The sequence below is a fragment of the Seriola dumerili genome, unplaced genomic scaffold, assembly GCF_002260705.1.
Source record: "Seriola dumerili isolate Sdu_G_001 unplaced genomic scaffold, Sdu_1.0 BDQW01000035.1, whole genome shotgun sequence".
Classification (NCBI taxonomy): Eukaryota; Metazoa; Chordata; class Actinopteri; order Carangiformes; family Carangidae; genus Seriola; species Seriola dumerili.
Genome location: NW_019174290.1, coordinates 5,772,467 through 5,794,949, shown reverse-complemented (window position 1 = coordinate 5,794,949; position 22,483 = coordinate 5,772,467). Strand labels below are relative to the sequence as shown.

General features: G+C 40.5%; 1 protein-coding gene across 1 annotated transcript in view; it reads right to left on the bottom strand.

The window, feature by feature from the left end:
- Positions 1-22,483, bottom strand: part of inpp4b (inositol polyphosphate-4-phosphatase type II B) — a 138,509-nt gene that overhangs the window by 98,861 nt on the left and 17,165 nt on the right. Inside the window, exons 3-4 of the mRNA XM_022738085.1 lie at positions 20,471-20,589; positions 15,180-15,296 (exon numbers count right to left, since the gene is read on the bottom strand). Coding sequence (XP_022593806.1) covers positions 15,180-15,296; positions 20,471-20,589 — 236 coding nt within the window. The remainder of the gene's footprint in view (positions 1-15,179; positions 15,297-20,470; positions 20,590-22,483) is intronic.

Genomic DNA, 22,483 nt, shown 5'->3' with positions numbered 1-22,483 from the left:
GAGACAATTACGGAGATCAATGGTGCAGCCCAGAGGTGGTTAACAGCCTAGACAGGCAGACAGACAGGGATTGATGCCCCGTAAGATGTAGAGAGGCTGCTCCTCAATGACTTCACTGTACAGTCGAATCCGAGGCGTGCTGCATCCTCGCTGAACATACATGTAGGAACACAACAAGCTCTAGCTTGAGGCCAAGATGCACACACTGTACCTGGGAGCATTTATCAGTGTGCGAGATTCAGAGATTATTGTGTAGATTTCACTGCAATGCATTTCGAGTTGGAGATGGAGCAGATGGGGGTCAAAGCTTTGTGTGGGTGGACAGTTCTTCTGGCAATATCTCTCTAATAGACTGGCAGTGCTTTCATATTATTCTCCATTTTCACTGTACATAAATACTATATAGCATAATATATAATAATATAGCCTCTATTAGAAGATAATGAGAGCCGTATGTGATCTCTGTGTGACTGTGCATGTTTTCCTGTGTTATGTTTTAAAATGTGTGAACGTTGCACTTTTAGCTATCTCTGACATCATTTAAATAATGACCTGAGAACTGCCCTACCCAGTGTCAAGTGCGAGTTTGTCTGTGTATGTCCTTGTGTGTGGGTGTGTGTCACAAACTGTAGCTTAAGAGCTCTGGTAGCACACTGTGTAGGAGTTTCAGAACAAGCTCTCCTGCCCCTTCCTGTCCCCATGGGACAACATAAAGCTCAGTCCATATAGAAACTGCAATTTCAGACGGCTCGCACCACCTTGATGTATTAAGCAACAATATGCAGGAAAGAGTGGGAGAAGTGCAACAGCTGCCAGCTATTTTTGTTCCTTAGCACACCAGTCATATTAGTTGCCTAAATGACATATTTGCCAGTTGATGTGGAACAACACCAGCAAAAGAGGCAAAAGAGCCTTTTGAACTAAATATACTGCTTATGTGAACGTAGAATTTGTCCTTGGTGAGAGTGAGATAGCAGATGAATAGATTTAGAGACTGTGTTTTTTTTGTTGTTTTTTTGTTGTGTACACTCATGAATAGCACATAAGATTCTTCTTCAAAAAAAAGATAAGATCAAAACAAATAAATTTGTATTTCCTGGGGAGGGAAAAGAAATGCCTCTTTGAGATGGTTAATGGCTTCCCACCCTCTTTGGGTCTGCAGAGGGGAAACAATGTTGGCTGATTTCTGATTATCATATAATTCCATCTGCGCTAACAGAACGGAACAACAAAGCAGCAACAAGAACCCTTCTGCCCCACACTCATTCGCTTTTCAGTCCTCCCGGGTGAGGGGAGGAGGAGAAAAGCAATGTGTCTCCATCAACTAACTTAGAAGGCAGACTGCTGTACATGTGGCAATATCCTTTAATGTTTGCACACAGTGATGCTCGGACAGGGAGGTTATGAGTTACTGTCGTATAATGCTGTTTTACATCTATTCAACTGACCAACTGCAGGGTTCTAATTGCATCTGCTCTGCATGACCACACATTACGCTGACAACAAAACACACATGATCTCGAAACCTGCTTCTTGCAGACACAGGCACGTGCAGACACACAAAAAGTCACACACTGTACAAGACCCTGGTCTGGCTGGCGGGCTCATCAGTGGTTCAGTTAGGCATGGAAAATAGCTGTCTACACACACACACACACACACACACACACACACACAGAGCCAACAAGCATCAGCACTTTCCACCAGTGTCTCTCTCAAAGGAAACCATTACACTGCAGAAACCCGCAGGAAACCAGGCAGAAAGGGGATTTTCTCAAGCACTTTTTCTCTCTCTCCCTCTCACCCTCTCCTCTTGCTCTCAAAAAAAAGAAAAGAAAAAAAAAACTAACTTACACTAAGCTACTTTTCCCAGAGAAAAAAAGATTAGTCAGCCATGCGTCTAATTCACCTGTGACCCAGTAATTCATTTGTCTGATAATCTGCTATTGCAGGTGACACTAACAATCACCAATATGATGGGTAGAGCGGTACGGGAGGGTTAGGGGAGGTGTGGGTTGGGCTGATTGGTGGAGGAGATATTTGATTAAATTCTCAAATGAATAATGCATTATGAAATTGATCCAGACAAATCCCACCTTGAGGAGATTGGAGTAGGATGATACAGGGAAGGGTTTGGGAGAGGTTACAACAAAGGGGAGGTTTTCAGGAAAGGTGCACATCAGCATCAAGTGGTCACCTGGTGCTTGATAAGGCAATTTGCCACACTCCATTTGTATGTATGTCAGCTGCATGCTGATAGAACACACTGTTGCATGCACAGTAACAGATTATGTGAGATACATAACCTTTTCTGTCTGATGGCCTTCATACAAACATATCTGAAGTGTGATGTAGTCCAGGAATCCCCCAAATATTCACCTGAGCTTTGAGACTATGTTCCGTTCTCTCAGCAGTAAATTATCTGTGAATGCATTTGCTGCTCTGACCAGAACACCCAACCTGGACCGGAGTTTATTACACTCGCTCTGGACTGATCACCCACAGAAACAGTGTATCACTGGTGGAAAAATCTTCTGAGAATTCTGATCAACACATTTTCCCTAACTGAGGTAAATTTTCCCTACACGTCTGCAAAATAAATAAGTAAATAATATATATATATATATAATGTGTGTGAATATGCAGCTGAAGCCAGCAGACGGGTAGCTAAGCTTAACATAAAGTGTGCATATGGATATGACAGAGCTTTTAAGTATTAATAGGTATTCATGTGAACATATGTAGGCTATACTAAAATTGGTCACTTTCTCCTCTTTGTTTTCTATACACTTATGCATGTTCTTGTGACATGTTTTTATGCATTTGCAAGTTACATCATCACTTTCCACACATGCAAGTTTTTGTCCAAACCATCTGTAAATGCGGTGTCATTTCTCCAGTCTTACAAAATGCACCAGTTTAAATAGCAATGAGAATACGCTTCATAATACCTCAGAATACAATTCATTGGCACTGAACTCACTGTCTCCAGTAAGTCTTCCCTGTAATACTTGTATATAAATAGACCATCACTTGTGTTAACTTGTGGCTTTACCCTAGGAAGAAAGGGCGTCTCCTCAACAGCACCAGACATCTGCTCAGCAGGTTTTATAAGTAATTAGCTTCTCTGCTTAGACTTGGATGGTTGCTCTTAATGAGCATGCACTATTCCAACTACTATTTTCACGACTGAATGCATTCACCCTCACAACAAAACCTAGAGTGCACTTAATTTCCAACAATTGTTAAATATTCATTGGCACCATAAGTCACTTTATTGAAGCGCATGTCAACACAGTGGGGTGAACAATGTGGGAAAACAAAGCAATTATCTGGTGCCTTCCTAAGTACAGTAAACAGGAGTTTGAGGTATTGTCAGCCAATGAAAATGATATTATTAGAGGGAGAAAGCACTTCAGAAGCCTGGGCTTTGGAAAGAGCCTGAAATGTTTTCTAACACATCACTCTAGTGTGACATGTTGCACTGTTAACAGCCTGTCTGTGGGGCTTTTCACATGCCACGCGAGACATATGTAGTGTTAACCTGACATGGCAGAGTGAGTGCTCAGTTGTCAATAAAAATGCTTTAAAGTGTTTAAACTTTCTATTCTCTAGGGTCAGGCACCATTTATTCCCCCCTCAATTGTCATCTGTCTGGCTCCAGCACTTTTACAAGTGTGCTAAAGTTAACAGGATTTTCTTTTTAATAAGAAAAGGCAGAAGGAGCAGTGCTTTCAAAGCTTTGAGGACAATCTCACACTATCTGTACAGTACATGGCAAAGAAGCACTTTAATTCATTACTATGTCAAATGTATCTGTCTCATGAAAGGCAAATCCCATTCAGGTTTTGGAGGCTTGCCATAAAGTATATATTCTGCATCCATAATATTAAAAGCTGCCACAGATTCTTTAATGATGAGCTTGATTTGTAGGCTGTGTCTACAAACAAGACAGATTTTACCACTATACATTTTCCCACCAGTAATAAGCACTTTCCAATTCATTTAATGTAGCTCCAGAACTGAAATCAACCAGAGGTGTTTTATTTCTGCATAAATGAAAGTTTCACCAACTATAATACAGGGCAAAAGAGGGGTGTCCTGTCTTTTCTTGCCTGATGTTTTATCCTCTCACTCTGCTTGTGATGGGGCATATAAATGCTGAGGCCAGGCGACAGTAATGGGAGCAGTGTTAAAAACAAAATCAGAGGCTTAATAATCAAGTGAATAATTAGCAAAGCTGCCATAGCACTGAAATTTTAAACTTAGAAAAATAACTTAAATTCATGGAGAATTCACAAAAGAGGAATTCCAAAGACACTCTGCGATGGCTGATGGGTACTGGGCAGATAAAAGAGAGGCCCTTCCTGGGTTTGGAGAGGCCAGTCGAGGTTCACAGAAGCGTAATTGTGCAATCCATCAAATGCATTTTTTTGTTGCCTGCCTGGGTGGAATGTGAAATTAAATTCACACAAATGAGCATAATTTATGGCCAGTTGGAATGGGCAGAATGTGAGAGTGGTGAAAGTGGGAACTTCTGCGTACAGTATATCATATTATAATTACTGAAACTACAGCACTTTTCACTGGCGAAAGCGAGGGCATTAGTACACATCATAGCTGTGTGCTGAAAGCCAAGAATTTCTCATACACACCTATATAAGTGATGCCTGTAGCTACCCCTGAAATTCTCAAAGTTGTCCCCATGTGTGAGACTCACTTGCTATTGCTATGATTGACAAATGTAATGATCTGTCACTGACCACAGACCTCACTCACCTCTGTTGTGACAGGCTGAAGTCACATTGCTGTTAACTTTACACTGTTGCTTTCACAAATCTCTGATTCATTTAAAGATCAGGGACCTCTACCATCTTGCTACAGAAAGCCTAGATACACTTTACTATTATGTACACTTTGATGAACTTCTTTATACAGAAACTAACCATAAAATGGTCACTGGTTTGATCCCTGAACCCAGGAATAAAGCTGGGAAAATTAAAAGAGCAGTGTCTCTCCCCTCTCTCAGTTTCACCACTGCGGTACCCTTCGGCAAGACCCTTGTCCCCCAATTACACCAATGAACCGACTCTTGTGGGAAACTGTGGCCCAGGAGGCAGAGCAGGTCATCCATTAATTGTAGAGCTGGAGGTTCAATCCTTTTGATCAAGAAAGTAAAAACAAAAGTTGGGTGAACGAGAGGTGAATTGAAGGGTGATTTGTCGATTAAAGCTACAGTATGTGTTTTTCGTTAAAATATGCTCCAAAAATATCTTAATGTATACAGCAGCTGTCAAAGCTTGTTAGTCCTGTCTCTGACCCAGACTCATTGATCAGCCTTGCAGCAGTGCAGACATATTCCCCTCTAAGGTTTCCAAGAGCCTTGCCCTTCTCACCAGTCAGAGAAGGCCAAAGTCAGGGGTGGGAGCTCACGGTTGTCAGTCAATATGTGAACGTGCTTCTGGTCCTCGACTCCTATTTGCACTGAGGCTTCAAGCTGGTGTAAGCCGCTGTAAGATGTCGCAATGGCTGACTCACAGGTTAGCAAGCTCCCGGTTCCTGGTTTAGCTGAGACAGCGTACTAGTTTGATTTGTAGGAGTTACATATTGTAGCTTTAAGATAGAAAAGCATTAAATAGGTGCAGTCCAATAACAATTTACTATGGGAGGCTTCTCTGTGTGGAGGTGTGCAACTGTTTTACTGTAAACAGGACATTACTGAAAAAAAGAACTGCTTTCATTGACCAACCTGAATGAGTAACAGTTAAAACAAACAATGCATGTTTTATGATACTTTTTATGAAATAATGGTGAAATTAAGGTGTCAACCATTAATGTTACAAGGATGAAAAGAATAACACTGCTCTGAGATGACTAAAGACGATGAGATAATCCTAGAGGAGGCTCTAGATACAATATATCAGAGAAAATAAAAACAAAAACAGCCTTAATTTAATAAGGAAGGGCATCCTGTTATCCTTTTGACATTTTAATGTGTTGTGTTGACACAACACTAATTGGACAAGAAAGTATGCATCCATTGGCATGGCATGCATCCATTAAAGCAGGGGACCTAACACTTAAATACAGCAAAATGGTTTTATACTGCACATCGCCAAAGTATTACTACTATTAAACTATCTTCAATTTTCTGCTTGGCAAGAGTGCCAGCAAGCGAGCGAGCAAGAAAGAGAGAGGGGTCACTAGTTTGAGTAATTTTAGTATTGCTGACTTGAACAGCAGTACTTTTCTGCACTTGTGACATTGGCTGACATTGCCACAATGATGGTGAGGGAAGCAAAGTGGCCATCAGACAAGAGACAGTCCTTATCTGAGGACTGTTACTCTCATAGGTTATCACTGCTCAGCTGCCCACCCAATCACTACCAAGACCTTTCTTGGATATCTCTGAGATTGGTTCTTGTAAAAGTGTGTGTGTGTGTGTGTGTGTGTGTGTGTGTGTGTGTGTGTGTGTCCTGTAGCTCTCTCTCTCTCTCTCTCTCTTACTGTCTGCTCTGTCTCCCTGTCTGCTTCCATTTCTCTCCCCCTGTCTATTTCTGTGCACTTACAGAAAATTCCCAACACATTGACACTCATCCAGCTAAAAGCAAGGGGCTATGCCAAAAATATGTCAAGTCACCTCTTTTTACACATCATGATTATTGACAGGGCAGGATTAACTGAGGCTGGGATTCTCCATACTTCAGCAGTTCATAATTGGAGCAACAATTCACCATGGAACAGTGGCTGCTCAAACTGCCTCCTGAGATGTGGCTAATATCTGCCAGTCAAACAGTCCTCAAATCAGGTAGACAGCAGAATAAAAGAATCAGTCACAATCACAACAATGCAACATTATGTACAGTATCGAGTGAGTGAAAGCTGGCACAACTGTGTAATGTCAAATAGATTTCTGTACAAGAGCTATTTTATCAAATCTGAATTCACTTACATTCCTGAAAAATCTAGCAATTAGTTTCATAATTCAAAACACACAATGGAAAACATGTATGATATGATAAATAATTATAATGGTAATTCATTTCAACTTCATGAAAGTGAGTTTTTCAAACAGGCTCTTGAAGGCAGCTCAATGGAAAGAGATATTTAAGTGAAGGACATTAATAAATCCTCTATTTTTACAGCCTACATAAAATGACATATTCCTCATCTATATACGTGCCAGACCACAACTGGTGATAAAAAAAATAGTGGGTTGGCTTATGTCAGTACTGTCCCTCTAACATCATGTTTTCCAAGAGAATATTCAAATTAAAAACACACTGAGCTGGCAAAATTGTTTTTTTTTTTTTTGGCATTTATGGTGTGCCATATGCTGGTAACAAAGAAGAATATCTTATAAATATTATGTTCAAGCTAGTTTTTTTGTATGTGACATTTGAAATTCAAAATAACAACACTTAATTGTGGCACACTATGTGTTGTAAAATACAAGTTTATAATTGGGTTGCTAATCTCTGAGGGCTGAGATATTTACAATGTTGCTGGTTAATATATGGCAGTTCACTGTGCTAGCAGAGCAGATGTGGCTTACAAATTTGGAACAACGCCAGCTAAGACAGAACTTGGCTGAAGTTTGTAGGCTAGCAAAAAACTGACCTTGCCGGTTGTGACTTATATTTTTCCCTACAACACATTAGGTGAAAGTGGTGGTAATTCAGATCAGTAGAGAACTGTAATAACCTCCCCTTCAGGATCTTGATGTACATCCTATGCATTTTGTGTATTTGCACACTGATAATAAAATGCTTCCAGCGTACAAACAACTGGAGTGAGGCCATCATTTTCCTGCTTTTCCAGGTTTGGAGTACCACAGCACTCCAAGCAAAAATGATCTTGGTCAGGGAGGTGAACCAAGAACCCAACAGTGACTCCGACAGAGCTTCGGAGGTCCTCTGCAGAGATGAGAGAACCTGCCAGGAGGGCGACCATCTCAGCAGTACTCCATCAATCAGGTCTGTATGGTAGAGTGGCTAGACAGAATCCACTCTGAGTAAAAGGCATATGACAGCGTGCTGGAGTTTGCCAAACAACATTTAAGGAGAGAGTGGTCAGAATTGAGGGAATCATGAATGCAGCCAAAGAAAAAGAAAACCTGCACCATGTGAACAGAGACTGGGGCAATGGTTCACCTTTCAGCACAACAATGACAGTAAGACAACAGCCAAGACAACACTGGAGTGGCCCAGTCAACTTAAACCCTATAGAGCATCCGTGGAGAAACCTGACAATGGCAGTTCAGTCACTTCCCATCCAGTCCGACGGAGCTTGGGAGGATCTGCCTGGAAGAATGGGATAAACTGCCTAATCCAGGTGTGCAAATCTTTTAGAGACTTACCCAGGAAGGCTTGAAGCTGTAATTGTTGCCAAAGGGGCTTGTACAAAGTACTGAATTGAGGGCATGAATACTTTTGTGAATGACAGATTTTAGCTTTTGATTTTTAATAAATAAAACAAAACCCAATATACATTTCATTTAGTCACTTTGTCTTATACGAGGAAAAAATAGCAATTTTATCCATTTACAATTGAATCTACAATCCAAGAAAGTGTGTAAAAAGTGAAGGTCTGAAAACTTTCTGAAGCCACTGTACGTGTATATGCGTGATATCAAAATAAATTGGATGATGACAAAAGTATCCAAATTTTATAGGTAGGGCTTTAAAACTTAAAGACATCACAATGTAAAACAGTGCAAGAAAGAAATAAGTGTCAGACTCCTGTCCTAATTCATCCCTAATCTGTAAAGAAAGTGAACTGGGAATGGTCTAATTTGATTTCAGAAAAACAGCGTGTACTTTGAACATTGTGAACAGTGTTCTTTCCTCCTGGGAAATTGTGAAAATTACATTTGAACTGGTATGAAAAGTCAAGCAGGGGACCCACAGAAAAAAAAAGATCCAACAATACCTCATCCTTCCCATGCTTTGGGACTCCTCTCATGCAACCTCTATCCAATTTTCTCTCTCTCTGTGTGTGTGTGTGTGTGTGTGTGTGTGTGTGTGTGTGTGTGTGTGTGTCTGTGTCAAACAGGCAAGCAGTTTGAGATGGAACTCTGATCAGTTCTTTCTCCATCGCCCTCCAAATCAAAGATATCTTGCTCTACCCTTTTTGTGCAGATGGTGTGTGTGCGCTGGGTGTGTGTTCATCAGGCTGCTTGTGGCGCCAACAAAATGGCCAATATAGTCACCCAGTAAAACCCCTTTGCTTGTGTTTTATTTGATTGAATACATTTTATGGCGGCTTTATGGAAATGACCGGACATGCTCCATTTTCCCGTTTTACTCAAATGGGGTCTTCTGTATGTCACACGACGGTGCACATCACAGAAACCAATCAAAATCCCTCACCATGGTCAGTAATAGGAATGCAAACTGAAAACTGCATTACATGTTCATTCCAGACTGCTGAGAGCAAAGGCGGGATAAATGAGGCTGTGATTAGAGAGAAGAGCTCTTACAGAGGCAGCTGTCCTATTCCTTTACACCACGAGAACACTCAGTGACAGGTTTGCACCGACAACAAACCACAGGTCTGTCATTAGCCGTGTGTCTTCAAGCCTCTTCACAGAGGTAAGTGAGCACAAATGTGATGCAACCAGCACACACACACAAATGATCTTATTTGCCTCTTTCATATGCTTTTAACTCGGGGCCCTTTTTTTATCGTAGCTCTCTCAGATGAGCCTTGCTCTGATTTATGATCAACTTTGAAAATAATGACGGGCTACTGAGATTTAATCCAAGAGCCTTAAATGGTTCATCTGACCACATATCCCAATCTCCATTACAGGTAAAAGCTTGCGTCTTACTCAAGAAGACTTGAAGCTGTAATTACTGCCAAAGGGCCTTCTACAAAGTATGGGTTTAAGGTTCTGAATACTTCTGTAAATAAGAGATTTCAGTTTTTGATTTTTATATATGGAACTTATTAAAAGATCCTGCCCTTCAATTGCCTGTCCAAATGCAAATATCATTTTTTGCTTTGTATCATGACAGGCGTAGATTTTTCTCTCATCGCTCATTTAAACAATGTTGAGAGACAGGATGCAGCAAACGAGATATACTTTGAACCATCTTTGTTGCAGCCATCATATTCAAAGATTTGTCTGAGCTTATGATAAAATTGCTTTAAATAAAGTGATCTCTGTGAAGTATAGAGCTTTTCAGCCACTGTGAATATTTCTAGTTTCACTGATCAGCATGTGAGCTGAAAGGGAATTTATTGCCCCTGGGAGCCATTCAAAGTGCAGTTGAAGGTAAGACATCAGTGACAAAGAAAGGCTAGCCTGTCATCCTTTGACAACTAGAGATTTTGGGGGGGGGGGTCACTTGCACCTGAGAGATATCAAACCCGGTTGTACTCCTTCTCACACCTCCACTCCGTCACTTATCGTTCTCTCTGCTCCGTGCATGTTCTCAAATATTCATGACCATGCAGCCAGTGTCATCTCAGAATATCTAAATGGGAAGCCCACGGCAGAGGGAAATCATCCTACTATGAAATTCTCCAGTCCTCTACAAATGTTAAAGCAGTCGTCTATAAACCTCGCTCCATCAGCTTCCTCCCCCTCAGTGTTTCAATTTCATCCCTTCTTATTTCCACTCCAAAACTCGGCGAACAGACAACATGGCATATCAGATAAAGTGGCAAATTTGCAAAGTTTTTATATATATTGATGTTTAGTGGTTATCATGTGTGCTATCTGCTTTCCATTGCAGAGAATCAGCTTGTGGCACAACATCTGCTACATATCCCTTTCAGGGCTATCTAAAACTTTTGACAGCTGATTTGTAAAGCGCATACAGACACACAAACACACCAAACTGCCCATGCTTGGTCTCGCTCAAAAAAAGTAAAATTAAATGACTGAGCCTTGGCTGAGTGATTCCCGATCTGTCACTTCAGTGGCTGGGGGCTGACGCATTGTGCCAGCTCATGTTCAGGGTCATGCCTGTGTCACTTAAAGACTCTCTAATGAGACCCAGACAAGCACGCTGTGCCCAGCAGAGCAGAAAAATCTGAAAGCCAACCACAGCACGAGAGCACTGGTTCCAGAAAAAAAGAGAGGGAACAACAATCTTCAAGTACGGCTAGGACACTACATGAGGTCTACTAAGAGAAAGGAAGATGGGTTTTGACAAAAAAAAAAAAAAAAATCCTGATCCAACTTTTTTTTTTTTCTTGAAATGGTCACAAAGTTGTGATGCAGCTCATGATTCAAAACCTTTTCCTTTGAAGGAAGTGGGGGGTGTGTGAAGATGGGTGTAGACTTTGAATGGCTCAGCAGGACCTGTTCTGTAAGTCTGTTGGTTTGGCCTTAAGTTCTTAAAACCCGAGCTTGGGAGAAATATTGTGTTGTGTAATAGTCATATTCTTGACTGAGAAATCCCACTCACACAGAGGGACAGTGTGAGGGACAGCACGTAAGACAGAGAGACATTCAATACCCCACATTCCAAAGGAGTTAATGAAATATCTTACCCAGTACATTAAATTACTCCTGGACAGCACCTACCTAGGAAAAATTGCCAGTTTTTTTTTTTTTTTTAACAAAGCTGTTCTTATAAACTTGAATTTAAATAGTAAACATTTTTACCAGGTATCAGTAAAATATCTTTATATCCAGACATCTAGCTTGTCTGTCCGCATGGTCAGTTTTGTAAAACATTTGATGAGAGCACACCTCAGAACACAAGAAATAGTCCCAGGAAGGAGGTAGGGAATGAATGGAGAGTTAATACAATATAAGCAGTGTTCAGTACATACCTTGGAATAAGCCAATGTAATTCCACTCCAAGCAAATTTCACATGGGCAAGGCTGAATTCTAAGAGGCAAATATATATACAGTGGGGTCCAAAGGTCTGACACCACTTTCCAGCTCAACCTTCAATACAGCAGAAATTTTTTGTAGCCTTCTCCCAGATCTGTGCCTCGACACAGTCCTGTCTCTGAGCTCTGCTGGCAGTTCCTTCCTCCTCGTGGCTTAGTTTTTGCTCTAAATTTCAAGTGTCACAGTAAGGGGTCTGAATATGTATGTCAAAGTGATATTTCAGTTTTTCCTTTTTAATAATTTTGCAAAAAAGATTCTTCATTCATTTTTTCATTATAGGGTATTGAATGTAGATTAATGAAGGGGGAAAAAATGTTTTTTTTAATTTTAGCATAAGGCTGCAACATAAAATGTGCATGCATAAAGTATGTTTATTTGTATAGTGTGTGTGTGTTTGTATATATATATATATATATAAAAACACACACACACACTATACATACATACATACACAGAAATACAAATGATGTGTCACATGATAACATTAAAATAAAAGTTAATGTAAACTACTGTTATATTTGTGCAGTGTAAAAGTAACTATTGCTTTTACAGTGCATATTTCTGGGTTTCTCAAACTGCAACAATATGTGTCTCAAAGAATTAATGAACGATCTGAACATTTACGCTTTTAATTTGTTGAAACTGGGCACAGGCACAAAAGCAAACTTGGGGAACATACTCAGAACCAATTTTGCAAATTTAGAGAACAAAGGTATCCTGGCACAGCATCACACAATCTGGGAGGAAGCTGGAGCAGGATGAATACATTACTAGCTGGACAAATCATCAGCAGGTGGAGTTTGTATTAGCCCTAAATCAGCTCACATCTTTGGCTTTTTTACCAGGTAACAGGAGCCCAGGCTAACTTCTTCAAGGAGAACATTGTGTCCAGGAGGTGCAGAGTGCCATGGCACAAATGTACACTGTCCCAATTCTTAAAATATGGCACACCAACTATGCATGCAGGACCAGATGAAGTCTGCATTTCAATTGAATTTATGTCTCAGGAGAGAGAAATTCCTTTGCATACAATGTATGCAAGGTTATCTTAGAGGATAGAACAGGTAGGGCTACAACAACATAGGACAGTAAAATGTGTATTATGGTCTATTGCTTATACTGTATGTTTTTTCACTCACGTAATTAAAAGCTTGTATTAAATAAGTCATACTGTATAGCCAATATTGCATATTCTGAAGGAAAAAGTAATAGTCTGGCTGTTGACGTGACTGCATAAACTGACAGCACCCCATAATAATCCCACTGACAAATGAAAATATTATTTCAATTATCCAGAGGAACTGGTATTTGGAGCTGCTTCAAGAAAAAATGCCCCAAGATGTTTGATGGAGCTCAGGACACATTCTGAGGCTGCTTCCTGTATTCACTGTATAAACAAGGACTATGTGCAGAGTGGCACACCAGTCTGGTATGTACAACAACACAGAGGCCCATCTACATATTTTAGTAAAGCTTGGTGAGAGATCTGAAGATTAAAGTAATGAACGCAGATAGTCACAATATTTGACCTGTGCATAACAACAACCATCAAGTCATTCAAATAATGCCATTTTAACCACATTAAATTTGCACTTTGATATCCAGGTTTCATATCATACATATTTGAATGTGTGCACATCAAAGTACAGTGCATTGAACTCAAAATGCATGAAAAGGTTTAAGAGTTTATAGGGAGCATAGTATGTTCGTGTTTGTGGAAAAACACCACACAGTTTTAGGCTAAAATTAGTAACAACTTGCACATCCAAACCACTGCAACTAGATTTGTTTCAAGCAACAAAACTACTTAAAAGTCGTACTGTAAGTACACAATAACATGTGCCGAACAGAAGTGGCATTGCAACAGCATCCATGCTACTGTTGGTTTTATACCGGCACAAAATCAAGTCTTAATGCAATACATTTATACTAACTATGGCTATAATGCAGGACTCTACACATTTATTTTTTTAGGGGCACAGATATTTTTGGCAGAAATAACATTAATGCATGTCTATTTTGAACATTAAATATAAAGTATGCATGAGTTTATGGTAAATGCAAACTAACTTGAATGGGAGAAATAAATCTGAAACATAAGATGCTCTTGATACACCTAACAAAAGGAAAACAATGCATTGCTCTTCATGAATGCATCCCTTTTCTAACAGCATTGAGTCTCGTAATTCATCTACAGCTTTTGGAAATAGGTTTGAGTTTTTTTAGCATTTCATCCAATCCGCATCCAGAATCAGGTTAGTCATGGAATTAACGTTTGCGACAACTGATGTGACCCGTGATTTTCATTTTAACCGGTGAAAGTGATCATCAGCATCGGCTAAAAATGAGAAGCTGCTATCTGAATATTGTGACTATCTGCCTGCTGCTCTCAGACACAAAGCGCATGAGACCTTTCTCCGTTTTAAAAAATGTCCCAAATAATGCTAAGCTGCCGTAACACAGTCAGTCAGTTTTAGCTTGTTATATATAGGCACACACACACACACACATTTTGTTATGTTGCAGCCTTATACTAAAATAAAAATAAAAAATTCAAGTATCCAGAAAGAAAATCAATTCTAAGCGTAATGTCTGGTTCCCTAACACACAAATTTTCACTCATATGGGAGTGAAATGCTAACACTGTAGAGCCCTGTAATGGAGTCCTTGCTTATCATAAAGCTCATGAATGTTTCATAGTAAGTTATGACGAATTAAGATCTTGGCACCCAGGGTTGAGTGAGGTGCTTGATTAAGATCATGCATAGATCCACACAGAAGAGTCTCCTGTAAAGTCTGTTTAAAAAGTCTGAATCAGAGGGCCTGGCCCATTCGGGATTCTATGTCTGGTTCTCTTTCCCATTCTCAGTGATGTAGCGGCTGGTTTTCCCAGGGGATCAATGCCAAAGGACAGGCTGCCATGCTCAGATGCTCATCGAAGGCTACACACCCTTTTCCTTCAAAACTCAAGGCAAAGGTCTTGGTCTGAGACTGACTCAAATGAATAATTACTGTGATAGTGCCATAATTCACTGCCTGCTATAATTCAGCACACAACTCTTTGCACCTCCGAATCTGTAGGATAAATTTAAATATAATGAGATTCTGTAGCAGATTTCTCACAGCTTTTCATGTTCATTCCCTGTAAAGTTTAAAGCGCAGTGCTGCACAGCCAACACTTGAAAGATGACTGCTTCACAACTGGCTTTGAACACATTCTCATCATTATCGCTCGCTCACGCGCTGGATTTTTAACATGCAAACATATAACAAATGCACGCACGGACACACACACACAAAGTAAAACAACAACTATTTACTCACTGATTCCTGGCTCTTGTCCTTTGCATCATACACAGTTAGCTTGACTAGTGTCTCTGGGCTAGTAGGATGCTCTGAAGGGAAGGTCACCCCAGTCAGAAATAGCGGGTCTTTGTTCGCCTGTCAGAAAGAGGGACAACACGGAAAAAGGTTGAGATAGTGTATGTGTGTTTGTGTGCATGCACATGTGTGAGTGTGTGTCCTCATACACATTGATACAGCAACACACATGTTCATGAAAAAAAGCAGGAAGCCAAAGGGAGAAAAGGAGGTGAGGGGGTGTAGGTGGGTAAATGAGCCAACAGCTGGGCTCAGTCTGTCCCACTCCTCCCGGCATTTCTCCCCACTCCCCTCGCCTCCCCTGCTGCCTCTCCTGGGCACAGAAAAGGAGAAGATAGAGCTCTCCCTGGTGGGTCCACCTGGAGCTCTGGCATAACTACAGTCTCCCAGCTGAAACTGCAGGCCAGGAGTAACAAATGTTGACAGGTAAACTGGCACAGTGGCACTGTGGCAATGGGATTAAACCAGCTATAGTAGGAAGTAATGGGTTTTCAAACATACCAAGGGGCTGTATAACATTAACTAATATTCACTCACAAACTCCCTGTAATCACAATACCCAGTCGTCACCTTTAACTTCCATGCCTTTTGAGCTGAAGGGCTCGTTTTGCCATGGGGGGCTGCAGAGATCTCCGTTTCATAACACTGTAAAATGTTCACCTTAACAAGGGTATATTTACTTTAGATTTAAAACCCTCTCTAAGGCCTCTGCAGTGCCTGCAAAGTGAGGAACTATATGTCACTTGTGCAGTTTCACCTGGTTGGATGAATTTTCTTCAAAAGAGAAAGAAAGCATTGTGAAATAAGGCAGGTTTCTCTATTTAAATGTCCCTTGTTTCAAGAACATTCTGAGAACAGTGCTGTTGAAACACAGGAGACTTGTTGTAAGAGACTTGTTTTAAGATAACAGTCTTTCTACAAACCATTAAAGTAGAATTGTTCACTCATTTCATGTCACATCTATCGCAGCACTCGGAGATTGGACAAGATTTGCTGCATGTTTAATTGTAGTTGGACACGTGTGTTCAACTACAATTAAACAATCTACATTCTGCAATAAATTGTAATATAAAGGAATTTGACTTTGATTGTACCAGGAGCTAAGGGGCTTTCCTGGGAACACTCAAGGATTGTTTAGCCATTTGCTGTTGTCTATTTGAACCAATTCAAAGCACTTTGTGTTTACACTGGGGGTTTCCTCTTCCTCTGCTCCACTCTGATGGGCGTCTCTAGAACGAAACCCCTCTGGGACTGTGTGGGGACAGGCTGGGGAGTGGTAATGAGACTTGCACAGACAGACTGGCAGACATGTGTGAATGTATGGGCACACCCGTGAGTAAAAAAAAGAAAGAAAAGAAACTCAGGCTGGTGAGTATGGCTGAAAACAATATCATGGTATGTTTTTTAAATATATATAAAATATACCATGTAATTTTACATGTTAAGAGCTGAGTTGAAACACAGTACTTTACTCAGCAGTTTGAAGGTTATGAATGACTGAATGAGTCCATTATTTTGTTTATTTTCCTATATATATATATATAAATATATATATATGTTAAATGATCACAGGGTCATTCCATCAAAATATGATGTCTCTGAACATTGAAAAAAAATAACACTGACTTACTGCACAGTCTCTAACCATAAGGGAGAGTGTAGTCATATGCACATAATGTGTTGGTGCAAGGCTACGCAGGATCAGCACAGATGGAAAGAGTTTACGCCTGCACACCAACTCCAAACAACACATTTATTTAAATAGACATTTTGATCCCGGTTAGATCTCTGTCAGGTCAAAATGTTTAAAAATTAATATTTCCCCCTGTATTACTTTATTACTCTATTTAAATAAATGTGTGGTTTTGAGTTGTTGTGCAGGTGTTACCATTTTTCATTGATTACAAACCCTTAAGCTAAGAAGCCTTCACAATGGCTGATAATTGCCTCAAAAAGCCTGAACCCTGTGTTAGTCTGATATTTATAGACACAAGTGCTAAAAAAAAAAAAGCCTAATCAGCTTACCTGCAGCTCAGGTAAGATTGACACACCAGAACTAGTCCTGGCCCTCAGCTACAATAAGGGATATTGGAGCATTGAAAGACAAAGCATGAAGCTCCCCCAAATACAGCAGTATACTTACACACACAAAAAGACAGAATAATGTGTTCAACTGCACACGCGCATGCATGCGCGCGCGCACACACACACACACACACAGAGGGAACACACAGACCCACCTCCTCACCGCACCACTAACCAACTGATCCTTCAGAAATCTTCCATGCGCTGACAGAGGAGAAATAAAACAAGTCTATCGCTTCTTGTTTCAGCCCTTCAAGACATGGTAATACCCTGTCTTGGTGCCCAGTGCCACTCTGTCGCCCAGCCATGAAGCTTTGTGGTTTGTGTACACCAATATACTAAAGACCAAGACCTATTCACACACAGCGCAACCAATGCACTGCTTTGAGCTCAGTGTAAATCTGGGTATATATCAGTAGTGTACACTGACAAAAAGACAGGCAGAGCCATTATACTCAAGAATGTGCAGGTACACACACACATAACCCCCTTGCGCCTCCCTCACTGGCACACTGAATAGGCCTCATTCAGACTTACCAGCATGCTTGGCAGCCTCAGCTGTGGCTGAATCTTCTTAGTGCTTCTGATGGGCTGAGATGAGCTGAAGTGGTAAGCCTGTCTCCATTTACACAGAGAAGTAAGCCAGTCTGTCATACAAGTGGTCAGCGTATGCTATGGGAGACAGCTGGCCCTCCCCTCTCTTGTCTTTTTGTCTGTTTGGGTTGCAAACCTCCATGGAACGGCCAATTTAGGCCATTAGAGGGTGTGTGTGTGTGTGTGTTTGAGTGTGATTCAGTTGGGGGGGGTATTATGGCTTGAGTTTTTCTCCCTCCCTTGACCACTCATAATTACACATACACACACACAGACTAGACATTTTGGACTTGTTCCAGGCAGGGGGTTCTTCGCTTGACTAGCATGACATCAAAGGCTGTTTTATCCCCTGGATTTGTGTGACGTCAAATCCCCTCAAGTACCGCCACTCCTGGAACCATTGGCCATGTTTTAGGAATGGGATTTTTCCCTAGACAGACATATTAGGGTTTGGCAGAAAATGTCACTCTTTCCATCCCACTTTCTTGTCTCTTGTGTCATGCTAAACTTACTGAGAAAGCATGCACATGTGGAAAACAAAGCACTTACAATTTTCAAGAAAAAAAACAAAACAGATGTCACCTCTTTTCAGCAAGCACTTGATAAGAGGTACCAAATAGCATTTATTTTTTGTTGGCAGCTCAAAATACAATTTGTCAAACATGTTTCCTATTGCACTTTAAAGAGATTTAGCGGGCTTTAGATTTTGTACTTAAGTTGTCCCTGGTTCTTTCTGTTTTATCAACAGTAAATTAAGACACAGTACCTACACTGAGACATACACTTTCTCTATGGAGATAAAAAGGGTCTGCCTATTCTTGAAAATATGGCACTGAGTCTCAGTTCCCTAGTCCACAGTATCAATACCACTGAGTATGAACTATGTACTAATGTTAATGGTGTTCTATTTGGGAAACTTGTACAAAAGAAATACTGAAACCTATGACCGGTAAAGTCCAGATCCAACATGATTCAATGCCATCCAGTTCTTTTTACCTGACTCATGTTTGGTGATTCATGGGTAGAACTAGAGAGGGCTGTGTAGCAGCTGGCGTGTTCAATCATTTATCTTCTAAATTAAACCTTTATATCATATACCACGGATCCCTGATAATACGCCTATCACAGGAGTACGACTAATACTCAAGCATACATGCAGCCAACACTCACAATCAGTGTCCAGCAAAGCTGGCAGCAGCTGTTAAGAGCAGACATCCCAGGAATGTGACAAACAGGAGAAACACAAGTGGCAGTTGTGCTGTCTTAAAATTCATACTACACACAGTGGGGCTACCCAACACACACAAATACACAAACACACACGCACAGGTCCTCCTTTGGCCACACAGGTTAATGAACATCTGCTGTTCATGTTGGATGACAGTGTATAAGTGGGAAACCCTGCTGGTTACCACTGTCCTGACAAGTAACCTCTGCTACTCTTAACAACATACAAACATTTCATTAAAGAGGGTTTCAAAGTGACATTGAATTTTTACAATGTTGTGCTGCTTCTGAGTCAAAATAACAAATAATAATGAACATTAGTGTCTAATTCTGTGTTCATTGCTAAACATACTGGGACACACAAGAGTAGTGATGTTATACCACTATGCAGACTAATATAATAAATATATAGCACAGAAAACTCCAGACTATCTTAAGCACCTCTTATAAGGTTGCAAACACTTGTAAAATCACACAGAATGTGCACATACCCTGTTTTTGTGAAGTCGAAAGCAGTCCATATCCTCAGATCCTACCCCATATCCTGAACATTACAGGCATGAAATCAAAACTCCAGCGGCACTCAGAGTGTCTACAGAGCTGGCTGAGCCAGCATACAGTATCCTACCACATCCTGTGTTTCCACACACACACACACACACACACACTGCTGTTCCCTTGACAGGACTGAAGGGAAAAGCAGTTGAAATGCAGTCTTTGAAAGGCACGGTTATGCTAATTCAGCTTTACTGGATTCGCTAGAAAAAAAAAGTGTCTCCTCTAAATGTGTAAGGAAACTTGCCCTCATATGAGGAAAGAAAAAACGTGTGTGGGTGTGTGTATGTACATGTGTGTAAGTGGGTGTTCCATAGTGGGACAGGGGGTAACTGTTGCCGCCCAAAAAACACTTGTGTGGCTGTTGCTTAGGAATAGCACTGTCACACTGGAGATAATAAAAGCAGCATTTCAAGAGGTAAAAGGACACAAAAACACTCTCACTGTGAAGAACCCCTTACCAATTAAATCCACAAACACATACTGTACATACTGAGAGATGATTCTGGTTGAGAGCCACACAAACTCTCATAGATGTCTGGACTCAACTGTCACAGGAAATAGAAAGTTAGCGCTCATTGTCTGTTCCAGTTCAGTGAGTCAGATAGGGGAAAAAAAGGTTGAGGGAAAAGGAGGGCAGACAGAGATGGAGAGAACACCAACCAAGACCCAGTGACCCAGAGACACAGCAAAACAACAAACATCAAAAGGTCAGTGAGAGTCAGTCAGAGGATGGTGCGCGTGTGTGTGCATGTTTGTGTGTGTTGCCTTACCTCGACTATCTCTGTGCAGGCGTGAGTGACGAGGTGCTGCTTGTGGGGGTCTATGACAGCCACCTGGACCAAAGCATTGGGCTTCCTGTCCCTTCCTGAGGCCACCAGATCATTACAGGCTACAGAGAGTAAGCGAGACAGGGAGGGAGGGAGAGCCAATGGGAGGAAGGGTGGATGGAGAGAAAACAGGGGACAAAAGGAGAGTAGGGAAGAGAAGAAAAATACAAAAATCAGGATGAGTGACACAAATCTTTCGACAGTCACAAATGAAGAACATGACAACAGATGACAAGAGAAACGGTAAATAAACATTGGACAAAAAAAGAGAAGAAAACAGCTAAGGTAGAAGAGTTACTAAATATCTGATGTCACATCCTAGAGCACTAAAGAGCTAAACCTACTGTCCTCACTCTGAGGCCTCAACCTCAAAACACAATAAAAATTTGGGGAAATACATAAATGTATATAAATGAGATATAAAATTGTTGACTCAGGAGTTGATTAAACTGGCAGCCAGGCAAGTAGAACTCCCTCTGGCAGTGAGATACCAGTTTTATTAGGGCTTTCATTTCAACAAAAGCATTTGAACAAAAGCAGCCTGTCACTCAGTGTCGCTGGCTTCTAAGGACAGGAGTATGCATCCCACAATTCCTGTATAAGATACCTGGTGCTTCCTGGTTACAAAGAGAAACTCAGCCTAACAAGATAAAGCAATACTCGGTGATCCGATCACACCTAAGATGGGGCACCTATCCTTGACAAACAACTGTACTAAAACATCCTTGTTATCTCTTTGAGTAAGTCAGACACACAACAGTGAAGTTGCACTTTTGACCATGGGAGCTAAATCAAACAACCGATTGATTTTTCCTGAACCTTTCAAAACATATATAATGTACAACTTTGGCAGGGGAAAAACACTTATTTCAGTGATTACACTTTTTCAAAACATTGTATTTGAAACATTGAGGTTAAAGTTCTGTTCACATCTGCTTCACATGGAAGGCCTATAAAAACATATAGCCTGATAACTAGTAAATTACACCATATTGCTCAGATTTCATGTATTAATGAACATTTGTACACGCTCAACAAATTTGTGTTCAACAGCTCCTCCTTGGATCCTGTCCAACAACTGTATTTTATCTACCCTGCACAATTCTGGCATGAAAACAGCTATTGATCTGTTTGCAGAGCCTGGTCAGTTTCACGCACTTCCAAAAAAGTCTGGATAATATCAAACAGTAGGTGAATTCCATTGAAAAAAAAAACAAAAAACAGCAAGTGCAGAATATTTTCTCTTTGTGTGTTGTTCCAACTTCATGGAACAGCAGCAAGTGAAAATGAAAGGCGATGCTGCAGGAGGCTTTTTAAAGGGAGTGAGAAGCAAGAATGAAGCAAAAATAAATGAGTTTAGTAGCAGAACATCAAACGCTCTTACATACGTGGACCTCTCTTTCCCCAGGTTTACAGGTTTATTTAAAACTCTGATGTGTTAGGTAAAGAGATGAGAAAAATGTTCCACGATAAAATGTTTCTTTTCTAATCGACAACTAGAAATTATTTAAAATTGCACCTTTATTCCAAGATGGATAAAGACACATACAGTATATGTTATACAGCTTTATTTACATACAAATGCACACAGCAACAGCAATATTCACTTAGAAACTAATATTGAAGGGACATTTTCCAACAATGCTCGAATGCTGTCAAGGTGACTGTCCTTGGCTTTTTAAGAACAGTAACACAAATAAAGGTGGGATTTAATAAACATTTGTCACACACTTTTTAATTCATCAAATACAATACAGCAATACAATACAGCAGAGAAGTATTTGGGTGATTTTTGACTTACAGAGTAGAATATTCAAAAGGGTTCAATCTGAGGGAGGGTTTGTATCGTCAAAATATATATTGACAGCTGAGTGAATTTTTGCTATGCCTCACAGAAAACCACCACTGTAAAAGAAAATCTTACCAATTCCAGTAAACACAAAAAAAAAAAATATA